We start from the raw sequence: 25,225 nt of genomic DNA, 5'->3' as shown, positions 1-25,225 counted from the left end.
TAACAACTACGGGGACCATTTTGAAGTCAGGGACCACTTTGAGGTCTTCACACACGTCGGAAGTCTAATTCAGAACCCCACATACACGCGAAAACCCGACGAAGTGTAGGGTGCCACCAGCGGCGGTACGAAAGTATTTTGAATCGAATTCCAAGACAATATCCAACGGTGATTTTGATGAATAGCGCTAATGTCCTGAGAGTTTTCGTCTCTGCACATTAGCTACAAGCTTTGGGTCCATAGCTGTGGTGTTTTCAGACGGGATTCCTGCCTTTTACGGGCTGGTTTTGACTTTTACCATTTTAACGGGGCCAGTAAAAGGCAGGAATCCCGTCTGAAATCACCACAGCTATGGACCCACAGATAATTAGCTACTGACCAACCTTAGACAAAAGTGAAAGATGATAGGATGTGCCACCTACAATACAAGCTGTGCCTGCGGTATATAAGATAACACTTTGACAGAGAGAAAAAAGGCCAGAGAAAAAAAAATCTTGTTCATCAGATTTATTGAACCAAGGTTCAGGAGTGGCGAGCAATTTTTTTGAGCTGGCGATCAAATTAATAGTCATGATGTACTAATCTTGACAAACGGAGAAATTTCTGCCAAAAATTGACCTAGTTTGTGTCGTGATTTTCAAACTTCAGACGTCGCAACAACGTGTTGACAGAGCTCAGTGCAGACACGTCGGAAGTCTCATTCAGAATCCCACATGCACGCGAAAACCCCACGAAGTGTAGGGCGCCGCCAGCGGCGGTACGAAAGTATTTGCAATGCAGAAGTATCAATTTGCGAAATCAAAAAAATCCAAATCGGGCAAAGTATCTGTCTGATGATAACAGCGTGCATGACGCTTGGTTAATTTGTAGTAATTTGTAACTTGCAGTAATTTGTGTTATTATTTATAACGTTCATCGAGACTTTAATTTCCTACGAGGATATCTGTATATTTTGAGAGAGAGAGAGAGAGAGAGAGAGAGAGAGAGAGAGAGAGGGGGGGGGAGGGAGAGCGTAGCGTACGCTGCACCTAGACTATGGTATCAATACATATTCAAACACATATTCTATCTGCAAGATTATAGATCAAAATTAAAAGCTGCAAGCAGCGTTGGCGGGGCCCAAGCGATTGCCATGGTTTGAAGTTCTTTCACTGATGAGGCTTTGGCCCCTAATGAGAAATAAAGCATACCACTATCCTCAGAGGTATCACTATTGTCCCCTGAAATAAAAAAAAATGAGGTCGGTTTCAAAAGAGGAACACAAATAGCTCTTTCTGCCACTCTATGGCATTCCTAAAAGATTAAATTACGTATACAGTTTGTTATGTCAGAGGCAGCTTTGTTGTAGCCGTCATACCGTAGACTCCATCCTTCCAATAAAAGATAATCCTATCCGATACGAAGTGCCGATAGAAATAACTTCAAAAGAAGCAAGCACAAGGCATCAACGCCGGGCCGCGTAAGTTTAACGCCTTTCTGAGAGAAAATGAGAGAGAATAAAGAAAGGTCTATAGGGAGGGAGGGGGGCATTTATTTCCAAGACAATTTCCAGCGATGATTTTGATGAATAGCGCCAATGTCCTGAGATTTTTCGTCTCTGCACATTAGCTACTGGCCAACCTTAAACAGAAGTATCGAAATGTTTAAAAGATGATAGGATGTGCCACCTACAATACAAGCTGTGCCTGCGGTATAGAAGATAACATTTTGATACAGAAGTCTGGCGTTGTGAACGGATCGAGATGCCGCACACAATCACTACACCGGCGTTGGTGACGCTTGCTCTACTAAATCCGACTTGTGTTGTGTTGTTCATGAATGCTACATGGTATTTTTCCAATGTCCTTGCTTATCTATTGATAAAACCGCACGTTTTAAATTAGTGATGAACTATACAGGTATATAACGGAATTTTAGTTTTTTCACGAAACATCAGCATCCCTAGGCTCTGCGAGTCGAAATTGTCGATGTATCTGACTCTAAAGTAATGAGAGTTTGGCGTCTCAAATTTATGAGTCATGCATGTGTTGCAAATATGCACGTCCATTACGATTGGCAGATAAATCCGGGCCCTGTACACAGACACGTACAAATGTTGGTAAAGTCATTTTGATGCATCAGAGATATGAAAGCATTTGCCTAATGGAAATACAAAACCAGCCCAGTTGATGCTACGTATAGCTAAAAATGCATTCTTTCCAGAATATTACCTTTTATAGTTCATATACATAATACTACATATTACAGTTATACAGGTATATGTAATATTATATACTAACATAGATATTATGATATATATTTTGTACGTAATGTGTACATGTGTATACGAATACTACTGCGAATGTACGTGTATCTGGGTGTGTATATGCATACTTTTTCACAAACAAGTATCATGTAAAGCTTATTGTGAAAATTTAAAGAAAATGACAATATCACGATAATGTTTTCTTCAATTCCTAAATGCACGTAAATACAGTAGATAGAAGATGCACTAACTATATGCAGCCCTGTAGTATAATAAATCTAGTTCTTGTCAAGACGGTACACTAAATAAATAATCGAGCAATATCCTAAGCTACGATAGCAGACCTAAGCTACAGCAATCCAAGGGATAACCCGTGCTTACTTCGTTTCTTAATAACTCAAATCCCTTGCTATCACGAAATATTAAGAGAAAGATCTATTTCTTCTGCCTTCACACTAGTATGTCTGTGTGGAGAATGGCCCGGCTTTGAAAACAAAATAACGATGTAATCTTTGTTGTGAATCTCATGGATAGATAGCTGTAATCAGAATATGGCAAACCCTGCGTCCCTGACCTGTTGTACCGTTGAAGAGTTGTCGAGACAAAACTAATTATACTAATGGCATTCATCATCTGTTGCCTTATCAGATAAATCTCTGTTTATAAATTAACGTAAGCATCGGTGACTGGCTAATGCCTCTCTCGTCCTATTTTCCTGTCATGAAATTCTGAAAGGTCATGACCCTTACTTGGAGCTGAAAGGCTTTCCCTCAGTGGAAATGGAGGGAAGGCAGCATGGTAGCAGCAAACTGTATTGAAATTTTGGCAGCCCATCGGCGAGTCACGAAATTCGGGTTATGTATAATCCCACCAAACACGACTGCTGCATCGTATGATTATATTTACATCTAACGCTATTTCTCCCGCCTGCCAAGAAACGACAATCGATGCAAGTCTAACATTTTTCTACCATTGGACACAGTATTGTTTTTCTCCCTAAAGTTAACATAATTAAGCCTGGTCCCTCAGTTGTCACATCTGAGGTATGTACACGTGGAATTATAATATTTCATTAATCACAATCGAACTTTTGATACAGTGTTTACATTGGTCGTGTGGGTGCCATCCGGCGACCTTTGGGCGCAGTTCCGACGACTGTATCCCTTTAAGCATATCTTTCCATGTAGAACCCTTACTATTAATTTCTTTGTTCTACTCATGTGAAACATGTCACTTTTCCATAAACGAGTCTCGTTTGTTTTTGCATAGGATGCGTATACACTTGGAAACTGAAAAATTAGACTCCTTGTGATAAAATGTAAGGGCAACTATTGCAAACTATAATCTAACAGAGATAACGCACCTTGGGTAAATTTAATCCATCAGAGTATTATTCTGGCTCTAAGTACGATGGTTATAGTCAGGAAAAAAACGAGACAGTTCTCAAAATTTACAAACCTTCCATTCCACATATCATTTTAATATGATACGATAACGATGCATACACAGGAATTGTGATTCACGAAAACAGACATGTTATTACTGATAAATATACGCAGCGTCTCCTATTTTGGTTTTAAATCATCCGCGAACTGAACGTTCTGAAAATGCAGGTACTGAATACATCTTGTAGTAACGCCTTTGGCTAAAACGCTAAAAGCTTTTGGCTATTATGACCGCTTTCTGAACTACTGTATAGTTGTACGATATTCATTCGTCACAGAAAAGATAAAACGTTGTCACCGTAAAATATTCTGAAAGAAGATAAAAATCATTTCAAAAAGGAGCTTCTTAAGGAATTCTGTTATGATGTCAGTGGACAAAACATCGAGAAACTTGTTTATGCTCTTCAAGATCTAAGATCATCAACCAGCATTTTATATCCACAATGAGTATTTAATGGTGTTAAATATGGTATCGTGTATAGTAGTTATCAGATACTATTGTGGCCATGATAATGACAGTTCAAAAAATGTCACACCTTTTTTTCACAAAAATACAACACAAGGGGGAAAAGAAACCTGAGTCACTTCGTCAATCTTCAAAAAGCATTAAACACTGGTGATGTCTGGCCTATTACATATGTGCTACATTACATAGATATGCTTGGAAGTAGTTTTGTTCCATTTACTGTCAGCAATACTCATTATTGGCTCCATACTGACTAACACACGTGTGGGAAACGAGGAAACCCAAGTACCGAACTACTTAACAGTATAAATGGACTGTAATTTGGCTCGCAGCTTTCCCCTAAATCGATATCGAAGATACGTAATGCATGAAATTGCATGGAAACACGTGATTGAATTAAATAATTGCATGACCACTGTCGTTTACACACGCACTGATTTCGAGCCTTACTATACCAGGCCGACTTTGACAACTTTGTGCAATGGTCACCACACGGTGTTGGACGTCTAATGTATACATAATTAAAGATCACTATTTGCATTGCAATCGTTTTGTTTCTATTCGTAAATCTCGAAAAATCATGTGAATTTTTGTAATGGCAAAAGTACTTGTTGGTCTTTTGATGAGCTATGAATGTTTGTCGATCAATACCGCTATGTTGCTGTACTTGTGCTTGGGGTCTGGCCTACTTCCCACAGTACATCCTCGTCCAAGGCTTGATATTTTAGGTTTCGACGACCCTTTCTTTCCAATTCCTCTAACGGGTTCAGATACCCTGTCTCCTGAAATGAGTCATCTGATCTCGATTCCCGAACAAGAGCTCTTTCGTCGAGAACATTATAATTCCCTTCCAGTGTATAAATGCGACGCCTTTGAAGGACGCAATACACCGCAATTCCGACAGCCACGCAAATGACGATGATCGATGCCAGGATGGTCGGTAGGGTGAAATAATGTTCTTTGGGTATCTTATAAACTTTCTCGGGCTGTTCCGTTGTAGAATGCCTGAAGTCTGTGCTATTCTCTTCCGATGGACCGGGAATATCTCGCTCAACCGTGTCAAAGTTTGCCATTCCTGCAAGGGAGATATTTTGACTAATTAGAGTCATGATTATAAAAAAAATCGCCACCGATTTGAGAGACGTGTGCATGCATTTAACGAGTGTCGTGTTCGATATGATGCCGGACATGAAATGTGGTTAAGGAACGTGACATGAAATGTGGAAAATGATAGAAAAGGAGACAACTTTGAACTTTACTTCAAATTCACGTTTAACTAAACCACTGCCTTCGAACACACCTTAAAATATCTGTCTTCCGGTCCCCTTTATATAAATACCGGCATCTAACGCTCATAGAGCCAGGAACTGTAACTTTTGATGATCTTTTTTCAAAGTTTTTGTTCTGTAGTAATCGGCAAGTACTTGTTCTACCCTCTAAAACATGTTGAAACACCTACTACTTACCCTGTCAACGCAGAGTCTATACGTGTAAATGTACTATTACGTTTTACCTGTGAATTCTAATCTGGACCAGAATTAATCAACAATAACAATGCAGTTTACACATGTACAAGCTGAATTGACAAGCTTAATACTGTGTATCTCAACATACTTTTGGGAGTGGCACTAGAAACTGTACTTAACACTAAAAAATAGTTTAAAAAATCATCGAACGTTTGTGAAGACCTCAAGTGGTCCCCGTAGTTGTAATTGAACTAAATTTGTACGCAGTCCAGGGATTTTTTCATTCATGTATTTGTATAAAGTTTTTGAACTTTGTAACATTGCCAATACTTATCTGTAATTTTGGTCCTTTTTGATATTTACTGGTTTACCATTGTACAGGTATGCGAACGAAGTGGGAGAAATCTACCCCATGGATATTTACAACCCGCATTTCTTATCTAGTGTGGGTTTTGGATAGGGCTTGGGTTAGAGTAAGTATTTGGTAGGTACATGTTCCGGGGTAATCTTCCTGGCGAATCTCGGCTTTGTTTTGATTATTTGTTTGTTTATCTTTCTTGATGCTTCATTGTTGCAGTCACTAGTAAGGGAAGCGATAGCTTTGAGAACAACAACGAACCAAGAAAGTCAAGATGGGGGCATAGACCCTCGAGAAAAACGAGAGTCTATGATGGAGGTCATATCTACATCTTATTTTCCATGTTTTCATCAGATTACTTCGCGAAGTGTGGAGCGTTAATGCGCAACTCGGCTCGGGAAATGAAGGTTTAAACTGTCAACTTTAACAGTTAAAACTGATTTGATAGTTAAAGCTGATTTTCAAATGAGACACAGCTTAATAGTATCAAAATTAGAGAGACAGGGATATACATCCAAAAGACTCGTGAGGACTTTCAAAAATTTCTACGGTCGATATGATGACATTGTGGCTAAATATGACACCTCGGTCACTCAAATGATTAGCGACAGCATTCCCGGCTTTGACTTATTACAGTGATTCATATCCTGTATCTTTTCATACAATATTTAGACATTTTGGGACCAATCCTGACGGGTGTAGCATGCTAGCAGGGTACGCTTACCCATTCCGTAAACCTGGTACCACCACTATCAGTGGTTCAGGATGGTCCTACTTAAATTTGTAAATCTCAAATGTTCCATGGACCTGGTATTATATTACCTTGAATGAAAATGATTATTGGACCAGTTTGATGTCATATTTACTCATACTTTTCTTGCGGGAAATTTGCACTATCTGTCATAGTAAACAATTACTAGTAACAATTTTGGTAGTCACCTAAAATTTTTTGATTGAAGCAAATCATTATAAACAAACCTTATACAAACCGATATTTGAAATTCGAAATATTTGGTGACATCATTCAAAATGAATTTCACAAGAGCAAGACTAGCTAAGAATGGTAAGATTTCGAGAGTTGTGCATACAATATAAATATAAGACAATAAATTCTGATAAATTTGTCGATACATGTAAGATAGGTCGGTAATAAAACGCACTCACAAACAACTGTATCATGCTGCGTCATAACCCACTTTCGTAAGTAAATACGCAGTCCATTAAAGGTACTCTTCACAATCCCTGGTTCTCGCATTAGTGTTTGCGAGAAGTGCTCGTTAACACTTTGACTATCAATATATTGTTCTCCATTCAAATGTTCATCACGTAAATAAATTTACTGTTTGATAAATCTGATAATAAAATAATAAACTTGGGCCTTCAAGCTTGTACATGGGACAATTGACTTTGTGTTGGGCATGGAAGTGTATTTACATGATATTTACTATCAGTTTACATGCTAAATTCTTCGACAGTTCAGAAGGAGAGAAATATCTTTTTCTTAGTGCAGTTCACAAGTCTTGCTGATTTCACACTGCTACCGCAGGATCAGAGCGTTCAAACGTATCGGAGTACAAAATATGGCACCCGTACACCAAACAACTTACCCGAGTAACCGATCATTTTGAGTAATTTCTGAGAAGAAGAAACCTTCCTGGTTGGCATGCATTGTAATTGTCCATGTAGTCTCTGCTGGATGCATCCTGGAGAATCTCCGAGGGAATCCAGGGGACAGTTGGAGCATTTCACACACTCATCGGTGTTATTGTTGAAGAAGTACCCTGTCGATGGAGGATACATATATATCGTCAGATTTCAGTGTATTTCTTTAAAAAGCTTAGAACACTCTTGAGAAAAGTATTTCAGAGTTTGTGCAAATCTGCTGTGTAAGGTTTTGAGAAAATATTGATGTCACCATTGAACCATAGCTAGGTGTAATTGAACCCTGACTTTTAACTGAATCGAAATGCCAATAACATCGCAAACTTTGCAATGATCGGAATGCATGTATATCCCTGCACTAAGTGGAACACTATTATTATGGAGATGTTCGACCGAGCAACTCTAAACAAAGACTGCCCAAAATGGTAACAGTATCTAACCAACGCATTGTCGATAGACTTTCGTCATCGTTGTCTTGTCGTGTCAACCAGCCCGAAATACATTTCCGAATGACATTAGACACGATGAAACCATTCATTTAGCAATGTATGCACAAAGCGAACTGATATAATCCTAAAAATATGAAAGTAATGTCCCAAAGATCATTTCGGTCTGACCAAACTGTACTTTGATATCATGATTTTGAAGTCAAATTTCATACCGATATCATTTTGACATAATGTGCTGGCAGGAGAGACATTCTTTCACTATAACTTTTTTATGTCAATTAGGATGGATTTCGAACAACACGTAACTGTAATCCATTCACCTACCTTGTTCACAGCGCCTTGCACATTTCGTGTTCTTCGTGTTGGTGCAGTTTCTAAGCGTCACTAGATGTGACGGGCAGCCATTACACGGCCGACACGTGTCTGTCCTACTCCACCGGGACGAGTAACTGCCGGCTCGGCATATCTCACACTCGGTGTTTCGTGTTTTGTCACAGGGTATCGAAACTCCGGTACCCGGGGGACATTTCTTGCATGTCCGGCAGTAAGGCTGGCCGTCGTCGTCAGTAAGTTGGTACTTGTGACGGTTGCCGCCGCAATTGGAGTCACAGAACTGTTGGAAATGTGGAGAAATTTATCGATCAATTATATGATAACAACCAGTACGGAAAAACAGCTAGGGACATGTTAGAGGCAGACAAAATTCATCGTAGCTGTCCACTGATGCATTGATTGATTTCATCTATTGGTCATGATATCAAAATTCGGTACGGACCAAGATTCGATAATCATTAAAGGTCCATTATCTGGAGGGTCATTTAACAATGCTTGTTCGCAACACGCAGTTTCTCTTTCTACTCCCAATATATACAATGCACGATTCGGGCACATATTCAATATTGATAAAGAATCATTAGCATAACATTTCAATATATAAACAATGCTCATTAATATAATTTGCATAAATGAATACTGATATGCCCCGTATCTTGCATTAATAGTCCCAATATCACATTGAAATACTTAGTATTCAACTTATCGACACAACGATAGCATGTTTATGTGTAGTATTATGGATGTTATTGTTGACAATTGAATGATAGTCTGGATTTCACGGAATTCTCCTGTCAACAATTGAACACAGCATTGTACATAATACGTTGTATTGGCAAGGCATGGCTTTGTTTTTCAACATGTTTAGGGTAATTGTTTTCAGAACAAAACTTATGAAGATGTCAATAAAACTTATAGCCATTGCACCTTTCAACAAACATGACATAGGCTTTCGTTCTGTTACGATATTAATCTGATATTGCCAAGGGTTCATTACCTTCGATCAAAATCTCATATTTCTATCATTAAAAACATTAATTCGCGTGGCCTGCGGTAAGCATTTTAGTGCCTCTGCGTCAAGACACGAATACATGCCAAAATGATATTTTTGATGTGGGAAATTTGAGATTTTGATCAAAAGTAATGAACCTTTGCCAATGCCAAATTACTATCATAACAGTTCGATTAAGCCAATCTGCTTTTTTTTACTTCAACTTAAAACTAGTGTACATGTATAAAGAATAAAATTAAGTTTGCTTTAATTGGTTGGGCTCTTTGTGGGTGCGAGGCTATGTGTAGACGTTCAGTTGCCATTATTTATGACAAATACAACCACACTGCCACGTGTGTTAACACTTCCCCTATTAACCAGTTGGCGTAAGTCATAACTTAATCTCTCAGTCTTGTTTGTCTCGTCGAACTTTGATCAGAGTCTTTTTATCGCATATTTTTACTGAGTGTTGGCAAATAAATAACATTCCATAAGCTTGTTTTCATTTGGTGAAGTTTCAAAAAAAAAACATCAAAGGCCCGCGGCAAACGCAGTGTTGTTGCATTCTTTGACCGCGATTTCAAGTACACCTTTCGTAAATCATACAAAAAGTGCTTGTTAAGGTGTTGCTTGATAAACACTATAGAGCTGCTTTACAGACTGTTTGTTGGCGGCCGCTCACAGTCAAGGTACAAATCAATGGCAATAAATAACTCATGTCACGTATTGAGGTCGTGTTCCTGCCACGCCAACGCACGGCATGTCTTGTATTCATACAGTCGTCTTTCATCAGCGACTACATTCGTCAGACGTTTATAACGGATACGAATTGTCTCGAGATGAAAGCAAACAAGACGACATGGGATTAAGAATAGCGGCCTCTAAGACATGTATACTCATTATGTGATTAGCTGTTTGTGAACTGAACAACTCACAAATATCATTGCCAGTAAACGAAGAGCACCATCTGTGATACAGTATACGTAACGTTAGAACATAGACTGTAGACATCTTGCATCTATTCTCTTTGATGAGAAGAAATGTTGAACGATTATATGTGTTTTATTTTGTGTTAATGTTGAATCTCGCCTCCCAGGACATGTAAATCACTGTACTGCGTGCTAAAGGATCTTAGCAATTCACTGACAGTCCGTCTGCATACGGGGAATGACGGGAACTATGACTAAAGAGCCCTGTAGTTATGAGTAAGAAACGCCAAACAACGGTACTGATTGATAATGTCTTACCGTGTACTGTAGACAAACCAGAAGAAATACTGCTGTGAAAGCTGTCTTCGTCGTTGATAAGGTCAACATCATTGTCAGCACGACTTCAAGTCCCTGTTCATCTCTACGTTACAACCGAATACATGTAGGTCGATTTCCCAACAGCCGAGAAGTCGCCGCCAAGCTCTGTCGCAGAATGACCCGACCTGCCCCGGTGATCGCAAGCTTGCCTATTTGAACAATGACTACTTCAACTGCGGTGCGATGCTTTGCATGTGAATTAGTTTGTCAGCGTATGTATAGCGTCGACATCGATCCACGGCATTGTGATAAACGAGCCTCCGTTCAAAGGTTTACAAGGTTGTTGTTTCGCTTCATGTTTTGTGTTTATGCGGTGTTTTGAAAAGCAGCGATACTCTACAGTGGGAGCAATAGGCTTGAGTCTCGCGAGACTAATTTGAAGCTGAAGTAAACATTTGCTAGAAACCTTTCCTATCCTCTGTCACAGTCGATTTCCTAACTTGTAAAGGAGATATTAGAGAAAATGGAATATTTATAGGAAAAATGCAATTCATGCTGAGATACACGTCAAAGAGTATTTTCATTCGCAGTGAAGAAAGAGAAGTGACTTCAATTTGATCGTCATTTGATTTTAAATCTCGGAATTCTTCACGATGTTCATGTTATTATATGCTGATTGCTTCGAAAACAATATACGTAAACTGACCCAGGGTCGACTGGCGATCTATCCCCCAGGCAGCCGATAGCAATCGGACGAAGTACACAACTGTTTTGCACTTTTGCACACCTATAAGATTGGCGACTAAGCCATTAAAATATTTCTAATTTTTTTCGATGACAGATTCGATAAGACATGGCAAGGTTTATCACAAGGAAAACTATTTTGAAATAAACTGATAGCATTATCATCTCAACTATTCTTCCACGTGTCTGTATTTGTTGATAGCCCAAAGTTCATATAAAACTCGTTCATCATTGACCTTAGTTGTCCTATGACATTTACTCTACCTCTCGAGGTCCGATTCTAGACGGAAAGTATTCACCGAATACATAAACGCGACCGCATGTAAGCTGACATATGGAATTTAGGTGAGCGCTTGACAGTCAGTGGTCACAATTGTTAAACATTTCTTTTATTTAGAACGTATATTTTTCATCGATCATTCTATTAATAGAAATGAATTGCTTTTCGTGGGTGAAAACTTCTTATATAATAGCGTGGCGGAATCCATCTGTTTATAATAGCAATACACACATATCACAAAGAACTTTGGGTGACGCCCTGTCCTTTTTATTTGACAACAACACTGGGGCAAAAATCTGTATTTGTAAAACAGAACCAGGTCACAGCATTGTACTTTATTGAAAAAAAACAATGAAATATAACGGTGCAATGCAAGACACTACCAACTTCTTTTACTGGAGGTCATAACAACTACTTTAGAATTCACCAATAACAATTGTCAGTTCAGTTGCGAACAAGACATCCTTCCATGCAGGGTTACAATACTGGTTTCGGGAGAAGACATTTTATCAAAAATTTCATAGAAATCTTCTGTCAATGAAGAAATAAGAAAGATATCCTCTTAACAGATATCAATTCATGTCACAATGTAGGTTGGACTCTGACCCAAGAATAATCATATACACACCGCAGTACAGTGTGATATTCATCTTTGTGTCATGTATAATATTAATTTGCGAGCCCACTAACCTAGAAATTTGGAGTAGAGACATTAACCAATCAAATATGTTGCCGTTTGACCTGGCAAATGTGCAAGGCTGTGTCATTCAAGGGAAATGGTAATGTTCGTCATTCGTTCTGGTTCTGTTTTGTTCGACCGAACACAAGCGCCCTCTGTATCAATCCAACACACATGCAGTCGACGGGGAGGTACGCGGTAGTCGAAGAAATCACCATGAAATGATGTGACGGAAGAAAAATCCGAATGAGGGCCATTCCCCATCCCCACGCTACAACGTATAAACTCATGTTGAATAAAATCCTGTAAGAAATAAGGCATATGTTGCTATGGAAAGATATAGATGGCGGTATATGTAAAGGTGCAAGCTAGGGCACTCACATCCGTAATTACAAAGCAATATTGTCATATGTTATCCTCCTTTACACTGGACTACCACAGTGTGTAGGACACCTAGCAATTGCTGTACAGAGTGTTCTATGTTGTAGGCCTTTATAATCAGATCAATTGCAAGATTCCCTAACCTTGTAAGGAAAGTCGTTAGATTTACTTTCGGATTTATCTCTAGTATCTACCTGCGTCTTACTACTTGATATTCTAAGTTGCATCCTTAGAATGACACGATATTCATTTTGGCAAAGAGCAACTTCTCTTTGCTGCGTCTGATGCCATGCTAATCTGAAGTAACATAAATTAGCTTATACTTCACAGTTAGACGAAAGATACAAAAATAAAAAGTAGAATAGATCGCGATAAGAATACGTGTAAGTTCAAATTGCTCTATTCTGCGCAAAGAGTACTACACATTACTTTCTTTGTCTTTGTAGTACAAGTCCTCCAATTGACTAACATATAAATTAAGGGATTTGAAATTCTTACTCTTCGCCTGTAAAATATAAATTCATTTTGCGTCATCTTTCGTCAAATTCCCACAAATTTAATTTGGTTACCCATTCTACCTCCACATTTTAGCGTTTATCTAGAATATGAATACTCAAGTCACTCTTAAGATTTTTCGAAATCTTTATAAACTGACCTCATAATTTGAATATTTCTCCGTCGAAAGTTGCCTTTCAATGACACTGCGGGCACATATTTGGAGTCAACAAACTTAAAAATATATTTCTTATGTTTTCTTCCACTGTTGATGAACAGTTGGACACCTATCTCACACTGGGTAATAACTCTATGTCCCGAATTTACGCCTCGAGGAAAATTGAATAGAAGATTATTTTGTTTTTTCAGAAAAATACTGTCGAAGTTCGTGCATATCAATAAAAGTTAAAAAAATGAAATATGTTGTCATATCAATAGTCTTCTGCAAATTCGAACCTGCTGAAAGGAAGACCCGTTCAGTTTGCAAAATATTGGCAGCAAATGATGTTCACAATAAGATGAGTCAAAACAACGAGATCCACATAAGCTATGGCATAGCAAGTATAAGCATGGAGGTATGGTTAATAGATGAAAGGTGATTTTGGAACTAGTGAAAAGACGACTACCACAAAGAAGAAGACTAGTTTGCTTTACATAATGTAAACACTGTATCCGAGGTACAATGGTGATTGATAAAAGTTAAAACATGTATGTCATAATCTACATCGTATAATTTAAATGTTGTGCAGCTCTGATGATGGAGTGCAACTAGATATCCTGTAGGAAATACACTGTTTGTAAACGAGAAACTCGTTCAGAGCGCAGTTCCGACGACTGTTTTAAGCTTATTACTTTGTACTTGAATTAATTTGTTTTATATAGTATATATATATATATATATATATATATATATATATATATATATATATATATATATATATATATATATATATATATATATATATATATAGAAGAAACTTGGGTTGAAACACACTACCACACCACACACCTAGTGTGTTTCAACCCAAGTTTCTTCTATCTTCACCCCACCCCACGCTCCACTGGGGATCACCTGAATTCCTACAGTTTCTTATTATATATATTATATATATATATATATATATATATATATATATATATTATTATATATATAATATATATATTATATATATATATATATATATATATATATCTATATATATATATATATTATATATATACGTTAACTTTAATCTTGACAAGATACTACGCATACTTTACGAGATTATCCGAATCATATATTGACCATGTTTTTTGCTCTAGTATGGCTATGGATATTACTAAGAATTGTACTATAATGTATGATTTGTCTTTAAATGTTAGTGATCATTTTCCGTTATGTACAACTCTTCATTGCTCTTTCAATTCTGCTTCATATGGTGGTGCTGATGATAACATCGATACAACACGTAAATATCCTGCCGTTAACTGGTCTGATCACAGATAAGCTTATGTTCTGCCTATTGTAATTATGTAGCTCAGGCAGCTATCATGTCACTACAGACTTGTAATATTGATGATGTTCAGAGCAGAGATGAAGCATGTAAAGTTGTAGATACCATGTGTAATGACATTGCAAATATCATGCATAATTCATGTAAGAAGGTTATTTCCGATAGTTGTCAACGTAACAAAGGACGTTTCAAGAAAAATAACTGGTGGAATAATGATTGTCTTGTGACACGTAATAGGCAACGTTTTTAGTTTATTGAAAATCCTGTGGCAGATCTCGTTCTGGACAAATTTATTTATGCTACAAAGAAGCGAAAAAGACATACAAGCATTCATGTAATCGAGCAAATTAATGGTCATGACTATTAATTCATTTTCGCTATGGTTTCATGTATCGTGTCTAAAACCTGTGTCGAATACACGAATACATGAATACCAGCAAAATTAATGGAGTTTCTCTTTTGCTGAATTCACTGTATACCTTGCCGTAGTTTTAAGGAAATTTTGGAATTGCATTCGTAAGACAAATCATGATGCATCTCAAAATAACGATGCCAGTATTGATATAAGAAGTTCTATGATCACTTCACCAGTAAATTTAGTATACCTAGTTGTACTAGTGATGCTATGTCGACTGCCAAACTTAAGGTTCGAGATAAATGCACCAGCCTAATGGATGTTACCTTTTCCGACTTTGTTTATGTCTGAATCTATGCTCGTTGCGTACATAAAGAAGCTGAGATCTGGCTGCGCACCGGGACAGATGGTATAACCGGGCTCGAAATTAGCATTCACAAATATTGTAGAAGTACTCTGAAGGCAATTAATGTATGAAAATTGATAAGTCACTTGAAATCCCTTTCTCTTCAGTTGATGAAATCGATCTTTAGTAATAACTCTCGGCACGTTGTTTTTTTACCTAGCCTGCATCTTTTTAATATGCATTAGATTGAAGGGGCACACTGATTATATCACGTGTTAATATAATTTTTGTCAAAAATGGTGTCTCACTTTTGCAGTATATCTCTTACAAGCAAAACTTACAGTTGATCCATAAACATATGAGGCATGTAAGGCCAGATGGGCTGACTGACAGCATTCGCCAGCCATAAAATCACATCTCATAATGACAAAATGCTCTTGTTAACTATTATTTTAGTCATGAAAAAGCACCTTTTTACAGAAAACCTCTGACATAAAGGAAAATAGTTGCATCAATTAGAACGGAAAATATCATGTCATTTTTCTCTTTCTAAATACGTCACTGTATCAAATATATTGTGGAATATTAGTGCATGTTGCTTTCTTATACTAACTTATTATAGAGAAAACAGAAAAGTATTAAGAATTTTTCATGTTTTTCATATGACCTGCAGAGTTCATAATTATACACTTTGGGGCAAAACAGACTTTCAATTTGCAAACATCAAGACATGTGACATATAAGTACAGAAGGGTTCGCCGAAATATATTAACATATAGGTATTTCTGATATATATATATAATATATATATTATATATATATATATATATATATATATATATATATATAGATAGATAGATAATAGATAATAGATAGATAGATAGATAGATATATAATATATATATATATATATATATATATATATATATAATATATATATAGATATTATATATATATATATATATCAGATATATTAAAGTCAAGCGCCAGAAACAGTACGCTGAAAAATATGTCTGATTATTTAAGTTACGCGCCCGAAGGGCGCCGAAAAATGCAACTGAATGATAAAATTCGTGGCTGACACGATGCACTTTAGGCAAAACCACACTGACCCACCCCATTGGGTATACCTAAAACGTGGTGACCACCCATCACCAAAGTGCAAAAACAGGGTGACCTCAATGAATCCACCGCCCCCTGGCCGAAGAAACTGACCAGTCCCTTAATGCTTCATTGTCACCCCAGCTATTGACCTCCATTGACGACGTTAAGCTATGCAAATAGTCAATCGTTCGATCGTGTGGCAGGTAGGTTCGACCTAGTGCCTTTACTTGTCGTCGTCTTGGACAAACTCCAAGTCGACATAATTAATTGACGCAAACCAAGCTCCATGGCTGCGCAGATCCTTCCGACTAATCAGACTTCAGATATCACGACTACCATTCTATTGTTTGTTGAGAAGCATACCTGCAGTGTTTACAGTCTGAACTGAAGTTCTGTACAACTTCAAAGGGGTCGCAAGGTCGACCTGCATACCCATGTACTGTAGGTTGCTTACTGGACATGGTTATAACCTTCTTGGATTAGTATAGAACCAAATGGAGATTCTAATGTTCCTCGGTACATTTTGGAAACGATGTACTCATTTTGAACCTCTTTCACACCGTCATTTTATTATGTTATGTCTGTGATTTGCAATCTAACAACTCTCACCACAACATGACATTGGTTCTGCAGATGGCAAAACGGGAAGAGGCCAGACATTTCATTGAATTTGCTAATGTTTTTCATAATCTGTTATTGTTATATCACACAGGAGTCTCACGAGCGGTACACAAAAAATGAGTTACCCACTCATTGCGTTGTGCTCCTGGAGCACATGCATTCGTATTATGTTTATGCAGTCGCCATTGGCGGTGAGTATAACACCTGATAACACCTCCATTTATCAATATTGCAAGCAGTGTTCAGTGCAGTTTTTAATGACTATTTGCCTACCATGCAACACGCTTGAATTTTCTGTGGTCACCATGACTGTGCAAACACCCGTGGTATGTGGGTGCTGCGAGTTGACACCGGTAGCTCCGGACCACAAAGGCGATTGTCGACGGCATAGAAATAACACCCCGTGAGTTTGTTGACAACACTAGAGAAGAAGCAAGTTGCAGCTCTTTGTCTGCGCGCACAAGCAAGTGAAAGATCAAAATGAAAATTGGAATGTATCATTATTATGTGCCTGGCTTGCAGAGTTCGAACTCAAAGGTGACGGCAAGTGAGGGTTGCTTTCATTTGTAATGGCCTGTGAGAAATTTACAATGTATGTCGTCTGTGTACTTGTTCAGTTGTGCAAGAGCACGCTTCGATATTTGTTTCCAGGTGCTGTCAGTTCTAAAAATACCCAATCATTTTGCAGGCTGCAGGACCTTGTGAGTCTCCGAAACGGAACTAAAAGATTTAAAAGCTTCCAGCAATCGATTCCCAGACGTTGTTAAAGACAATCCACTGCAAATTTTTGGACTTAAGAAATGAATTCATCTATTGTGTGCCTGCACAGGTCATTATTTGCCCTGTCCTGAATGCATGCCCCATGCAGTTCTGAAACTTTTATAATTAACGGTTTTTGGCATTGTGCCAAAGGGAACTGAAAGTTGCGCATATTCGCAACATGCTACGGCCAAAATTAAAGGGGCTGTTTATATACAATAAGTATACGTACGAGAGCTGTACGGTTTTAAGAATTGAAATATTATAACAACAGTAAGTGTGTGCTACGTATTCAGAAGATAAGCAGGTTTCGGTGATCACAAACATTTAGGGGGCTGGAGTCATTAGAAAGAGGCACCACGTAAATTTGAAATATGACATGTATTAAGTTAGTATAAGCTGGAGGACTGAGCAAGAATCTCGTTTACCGCGGAGAACACCTAACACCATTAGTCGTCTGCAGAGGAGACCACAACAGCCCACCACTGTTTACGTATAATACACCGTGGTGTTTTTCAAACCCTGCTGTCTTGCTTCCTTCGAGGTTAATGCTATCATAATTTTGTTTTCTCGGCATCTGTAGATTTGATCTAGATATTACCACATTGGAAATGGTAATACAAAAATGCAGCATTAACACTTGCATGAGGTTTTGCTGTGACATGCATTCTGATCATCACTTCTTTCACTCATTTACTTGTATGTTTGGGAAAAAAACAATCTTGGATTACATTGAACAGTATATTAGCTATACGAAGTGCCATGAAATTTAAGTTTGCAAGCTCTACTGCACGAAAAGGATCAGAAGTGCAATTCAGTGAGAAATCATCATACATATTGTGTTAATGCAGCATATTTTCGTTGAAGAGAACCAGCTAAACATATATTCACACCTTTGCTACATAGCTATGCTCTGCAGCGGAACTGCAATGCGGAGGACACAGTTCCAAAGTACCGAACTACTGGAGTGTACGGCGAGATAACCTGCCAGCCGTGCAGTAAATGTCCACCTGGGACCTATGTGTCACGTGAATGTACCGAAGATAGCGACACTGAGTGTGCACCGTGTCCTGAAGAGACATACTCGAAGTCCTGGAGTCGGTCGACAACTTGTCAGCCGTGTAGGATTTGCTCTCCTCATTTAGAGACACTTAGAGCATGTTACAGTGGAGCAAATACGAAATGTGCAGAGAGATGTGACCTAGGTAGTGTATCCTCAAATATGGTGTACATTGCAGGTAAGCTCTACTTGAAGTAAATAAATAAAAGGAAATCTTCAAAACAAGTGGAATTATCTCACTCTCATAGATAATACCCATCGCTATCAAAAAGTCGATAGGAACATTAAACCCGAAAAGGCAACAATACTTGTTAGAACTTTAGCAGTTTGTAAAGAAGATATTTCATAACACTGGCCTATCGTTGATAAAATTCAAAAGCTGTTTGTAGTTAAAATAATAAGATAGCGACGCCACTATTTCTTCTACAACATCACTTCATATCACCAACGACTAGCAGCTTAAGTTGTTTGCCTAATAGTATTTCAAAAAAAAGATAACTGAGTTTTTTAACCCGTCCGGTTAGGATATTACATGGAGAGTTTGGTAGACGAGTGTTATCCTTGTTCGCTGTGTTTCAACGACAGTCGGGGTTACTCTCCACCACGAATTCAGGAGTGCGTCGAACAGGGAATGCCTGCAAATATGCAGTGCAGGCCTAGCAGATCGGGCACATTGTCAGTCAACGGGTATGCTGGTAAGACTCGATCATCACTGCTAATTTGTTTTGTGCTGTCTGTTTGTCTATGACAAAAGTTGTCCTCAAATCCTGATGAGAACTTTGAGAAGATCTCGTTAAAGCCCCACTGGCTGTAACTCTTGAAATTTGTTGACCTTAAAATATCCTCCTATTCTCTTAGTATTCTCTGCCGGTTTTTTTCTCTGAATTCTACCCTCTGAAGGGATATCGGCTTTAACTGCATTGGGGAGCCATTCCTTTGTGAAACATTTGACTTGTAAATTCAAATTTTAACGGTCATTCTGATTTCCCGCAATTTTCAAAAATTGGTAATATTACAAAGAAAACAGAACAGAATATCACAGTTGAAAACATTAACCCCATTACATCGGACTACTCAGTGCAGTATATTTGAAGATTCCAGGGCAGATATGCACAGTATCGACGGGTTTTGCTTCTTCATATGGGTCTACGATTTAATGTTTGGGCAAACATTTAATTGCAGTGTAATCTTTATCTTGTTAAAAGTTGCACATACAGTCCCAGCGGGTCAGAGTGCATACACACATCAAAATTATTACATTCTCAAACACTTATTTTAGTTTGAAAATAAAATCAGCCATATCTTGGAGGCATAAGGCTTCTGTCAGTTTCATGGGTCATTTGAATAAGAGAAAGCAGTGTTGATTTCCTTGAATATATGTTACAAAATTAGTATGTAGCGTAAATGCATGGCTGCTCTCGAGTATTCGTTCTTTGCAGAAAGCGTGACTCGGATAACTTCATCCTATGTAATATTCTCGACGACACTTGCTATAGCATCGTCACATCTCGGGGCCCTTAGAATTCCCCGCTTGCTGCTGTATAAACAATTTAATGCTGCCGTTCAACTTTCGATAAAAACCGCTCGCAACCAGACATATACATCTTAACTCGTTCTTTAGAGAAGTTAAATATGATGTATTGAACCAGATTATGGCCACTTTAATTTGACCTACTTTGCTCATACACATGCATGCCAACAGATATCGTCACTGGTGGCGTGATGACAGAAGAAACCGGTGTCTACAGTGGAGGTGTCGGGATACAACAAGTAGTTCTTCAGTCGAATTTATCTCTAACATCGACAAATGTCTCACCCAAGTCGAATAATCATGTTTCCATCACACTCTCCGTACTGACAGCTGCCGCCGTCATCGTAGCGATCTTTGCCGTCGTTATTCGGTTTGGTTGCAAACGGAATCGTCACTATCGCTCTTTGACCTCTGCTCCAAACCATCCTGGATGACACTGTTACCTTTGACGATGGTATTAAACAGTCAAATAGCGTCTGGGGATACTACAGTCCGCTGGAAGAGTACGGTATCGCTTTCTCTATCGACCACGAATCCCCGAGCTCGACTAAATCTCGAACTGGACTGATCCAAGAATGACTTTGAAGTCGTATTTCTTCCTTGTAATATTTTACATTCCAGGTGTTTCACAAACCGGACTTTCGAAAGAGTGAATATCTAAAGAAAGAGTACTATAACGCTTTCGCTACAAGATAACTTAAGAGGTAACCTTTCTCGCATATAATAACAGTGGTACCTTTTGAGATCCTGAAGTTGAACAATGACATGGAAACCATGGCCTTTGATATCAAACGGATATTCTGCCATCTATATGCCTGCATATAAGAATTCTAATTACCACCCGTCTCTTTCAATGATATGCATTTAACAACATAGAAAGATTTTAAAAAATATTCGACGTGTGTTGCATTCTGTTATGTTTTTGACGAATGTCATGACGACGACATACACAAGCCTGAGCAAATTTACAGCAAGCATTACTAGTATTTTCAGTGAGACAGCAATATGCAATTATATGGAAAACTTAAAATTCGCCCATTGTCATTTCAAAACATTTGATTAACGGCCGCGGATTCATATTTTTGTAAATACATTGACTTGTAAATATCAATATATAAATATCGATCAGTGTGTTATATTTTTGTATCAATATGTAAATACTCGGCAATTTAATAAACATTTTCTTCCATAAACAATATAAATATTGTACCCTCTTACAATGGAACATTCACTTTACTGTTTATTTCTATAACGGTGTATTTGTCAACATGAATGGAACTAATTTTGGAGAATTGGATCTTTATATTTTTTAAATTTCTTAAAAGTGTTTGGTGCCCTATGGCTGCATGTTTCAGTAGTACAAATTACTCCTAAAAAGTGCATTACTTAAAAATAAAAGCAGATGAGCTTTCATTATAAGATTAAACCGACATTACTTCACCATCCAATTATCCCAAATTAGTTCTAATCGTGTCTGTCACAAAATGCATGGAATCAACAATACTTGACCCAAGGGAAAAGTTTGACATCAAAAGTATAATATCGACCATTCAAATGGTGCAATGGGAACGTTTCCTTTTGTTTCAATTTCGAATATAACCGCTAAATAGCAATATCCCCATTATGATGTTAGTGTGACGTAATAGTTTTGTCTACTGTTGCAGAAATAGTGTATCGAATTTTATAGTGACAAGCAACACTTGAAACCGCAAGTAACGTGAGAAAACAATTACGGAGCTCGCTTGCCTCGCGACCCCAAACACGGGTAAACGAGAGAGGCGGATGCAATTCATTGATTAGCAAAAGGCCACTTTCTGGTAATTAATTGAAATCGTTATGTTCAGCCACAACGAATTCAATTCAAAAATAATGGTTCATAGGGGGTAAGTTGTCGCGAAATAATTTATCAGGCCAAAATAAAAAAGTGCGTTTTTACATGCTCCTAAGAATAGTGTAGGTGGTTATGTAGGAAAATTTGTACTTTTAAAAAAAATTATACATGTGTAATTATCGAGAAAGGGGGACCACACTATGCCTCTGAAGGTATAATATGGCGATGATTACCCGGCAATGTAAATACTTATTTCGTCAGGGAAGGGCACAAAAATATCATAATAGTTTTAGCGCTCGTCTGGCAGTATCCTGTAGATTTGCAGTACAAATTCTCCCTTGTCATTGACAGATGAAGTTAGAAAAAGAATGAGTTTCTCCCCCGGTTTGAAAGCTTACATGTCAGTATAAAATAAACCAGTCAATTCCATTTGTAAACCGATTGCTGGGCCTGTAATGCATATGGACTTTTGTCTTTTAAGAATATCTGAAAGTCGCCTTCATAATGATGTTAACATTTTGATTTTTCCTGAACATTTTCTGCAAATGCATTCCACACCAAAAATAGCTTTACTAAAAGAACTAAAAGAAAAGAACTAAAATAAAATTATTTTCAATATCAATAGTACAGACATTCACCAGAGTTCCGTAAGAGAAGATCCGCTGACTTTGTGAGGTAATGATGTATAGCAAAAGTAGACTAAGCCAATAGCATTAAAAGGTAGAAGACATAAATAGGAATCAATGTATAATTATTCCAGTCACGCAGTCTGGTAAGATGACTCGACTTCACGAGAGACATTCAACTAACACACTAACAAGGTAACCTTTCTGACCTAACGCCAAATAAATACAGATAGAGGACTATGACGAAGCTACTGAACCCAGTATATCTTTGTTGTCAAGGCGCTATGTTTATGCATTGTTCTCATTTGAAAGAATTCCAACTCGCACTTTCAAGCAGGATGAACAGCTTGCTTATAGTCGACTGACTTGTCATTTTCCGATATATTGTCCAAACGCTGGAAATTTGTATGCAACTGTATTACAATGTCATCTAAGGTTCTGTATCAGCTAAAAGAATTTACAAAGGTTACATACTACTGTAGGCTATCTGTTACTTTCCATCTGAAAATAGGTCAGGCCTCCGCGAGTATACTCATTTTGCACCCGAATTAAAGCGACTCTCAAGTTTTACATTCATATTTATCCAAGGGATTTCTGCAATCATACCTTTTAAAATATGTTTCATTCATGTTATATTCAAATAGCTTTTTTCCATTCACAAATGAAAGTAATTATGGTATCATGAGTTGCGGCTATTGTGTCACTTTTGTCTTTCCTTATCTCAACAATAAACAGGTTGTCGAAAACATTAAAGTCTTGCCGTTTTCCTACTTGTTGCCAGCTTCTATTATTGTAACGTTATCGCATCATTAAGTCCAATACAGTCATCGCTGTGTCCAGATACGATTTCTCTCCAAGAAATTGCAGGGATTTTTGTTCTACAAGGATTGGGAGAAGCCTACACCACTTAAATTATCCACACACTGTAATTTCAAAAAAGTTAGCATACATTAAAGTAGTTAATCAAACACCACTATTTTTCGACGATAACTTGCCATACTCCTGGAGGCTTGATGTCGACGTCATCAGAAATCGTTCATGTGCAACTTTGTACACCTCGATACATGACCGAGTTATGAAAACATTAAAGTCGGGCTCATCACAATCTTCGTTGTTGTGTTCAATATAGCCAGCTTCTCCGATTGTAACCACACCATCTTGTCCTATATAGATGTCGATGTCTTCAGACATGATTTTCTCTCTAAGAACTTGAAGGCGTTTTTGTTCTACAAAAATTGGGTGTAGACCACTTGAATCATCCACACACTGTAATTTCAAAGAATTCAGCACACCTTTCAATCCCTGGCATTTTCAGGCCAACCATATTTTCATATGAAAATCAAAGGGAGGATATGGAAAAATGTACACATAATAAGTTGAATTTCATTACGGATTATTATATTAAATAAGATTATCTTTGCAATGACGGTTTACCAAGATGTGTTTATGTTTCAAGTGAAATAAATTGACCTTTTCGATTACAAGACGATTTGTAGGAACAGTATGAAATTCGCTTACCTGAACTGGGTGTCCAGATATATCCTCGCCGTTTACTGTGATAGCCATAGGTTCAGGTTTAGTTCGATTTCAACAATCTAACGTGTGTAAGCAAAACTTTGTACAGTAAACATTTGTTGCCGATAGTTGAAGTAGGATTATTAATAATACTGTAATGCTGTTATGATAAAATATGTCGTCACAAAAGAATATAGCGTATTCCGTAATTTTCTCGAAACACTTTATTCAAAATGTTTTCAGCAAAAGAATAACGATAAGAGAGAACTCATGTTTCCCTGCTGCCCTATCCAGGCAATTCTACAGAAACCTCACGTATCTGGGCCGTACACTATTCAAGGGTTGCATGATGACTAGCAAAACATTAATGGCAATATTCAGAAACACAATTGTAATGCATTGCGAAAGTTAACTTTATAGTCGTCATTACTAAATAAAGTGCACCTGGTCTTAAATCTCTCTATGAGCAATATCACCGCTATGATCACGTGTGTAATTATCCAGAAAAGACAACCAAAACTATGCCTTACAATATAGAAATGATTACCCGAGAATGTAAATAATTATTTCATCAGCAAGGGAAGGATACAAAAATATCCTTCTGTCTATCACTTGTCTGGTAATATCCTGTAGGTTATGCAGGAAAAAATTATCTCTTTCAATGACAATGAAGTAATCAAACGAATGCTTTTTTCCTTCCGTCTGAAAGCTTAAATGTCGGTGGATGATAGGAACAGTCAGTT

The 25,225-nt window shown here is 37.7% G+C and overlaps 2 protein-coding genes across 2 annotated transcripts; one reads left to right on the top strand and one right to left on the bottom strand.

The window, feature by feature from the left end:
* Positions 1-3,694: 3,694 nt before the first annotated feature.
* LOC139131911 (tumor necrosis factor receptor superfamily member 11A-like) lies at positions 3,695-11,362 on the bottom strand. Its single transcript, XM_070698226.1, has 4 exons — positions 10,663-11,362; positions 8,416-8,704; positions 7,588-7,761; positions 3,695-5,231 (listed from the first exon to the last, which is right to left on the bottom strand). Exons 1-4 carry the CDS (start codon positions 10,732-10,734, stop codon positions 4,810-4,812), a joined length of 957 nt encoding a protein of 318 aa, XP_070554327.1. The 5' UTR covers positions 10,735-11,362; the 3' UTR covers positions 3,695-4,809.
* A 7,468-nt stretch (positions 11,363-18,830) lies between these two features.
* LOC139131910 (uncharacterized) lies at positions 18,831-23,712 on the top strand. Its single transcript, XM_070698225.1, has 3 exons — positions 18,831-19,124; positions 19,504-19,674; positions 20,682-23,712. The coding sequence occupies exons 2-3, from the start codon at positions 19,512-19,514 to the stop codon at positions 20,942-20,944; spliced, it is 426 nt and encodes a 141-aa protein (XP_070554326.1). The 5' UTR covers positions 18,831-19,124; positions 19,504-19,511; the 3' UTR covers positions 20,945-23,712.
* Positions 23,713-25,225: the final 1,513 nt, after the last annotated feature.

The sequence above is a fragment of the Ptychodera flava genome, chromosome 4 (assembly GCF_041260155.1).
Source record: "Ptychodera flava strain L36383 chromosome 4, AS_Pfla_20210202, whole genome shotgun sequence".
Lineage (NCBI taxonomy): Eukaryota > Metazoa > Hemichordata > Enteropneusta > Ptychoderidae > Ptychodera > Ptychodera flava.
The sequence above is the reverse complement of the archived record's forward strand: the minus strand, read 5'-3'. Positions and strand labels throughout refer to the sequence as shown.

What these genes read in the sequence shown, in the direction of transcription:
- LOC139131911 (XM_070698226.1), bottom strand. Translation starts at nt 10,734, where the DNA reads ATGATGTTGACCTTATCAACGACGAAGACAGCTTTCACAGCAGTATTT. An exon ending in TGGTTTGTCTACAGTACACG is followed by an intron (nt 8,705 to 10,662) that starts GTAAGACATTAT and finishes CATTTCCAACAG; the next exon opens with TTCTGTGACTCCAATTGCGG. An exon ending in CAAAATGATCGGTTACTCGG is followed by an intron (nt 5,232 to 7,587) that starts GTAAGTTGTTTG and finishes TCTCCCTTGCAG; the next exon opens with GAATGGCAAACTTTGACACG.
- LOC139131910 (XM_070698225.1), top strand. Translation starts at nt 19,512, where the DNA reads ATGGAGAGTTTGGTAGACGAGTGTTATCCTTGTTCGCTGTGTTTCAAC. An exon ending in GTCAGTCAACGGGTATGCTG is followed by an intron (nt 19,675 to 20,681) that starts GTAAGACTCGAT and finishes GCATGCCAACAG; the next exon opens with ATATCGTCACTGGTGGCGTG.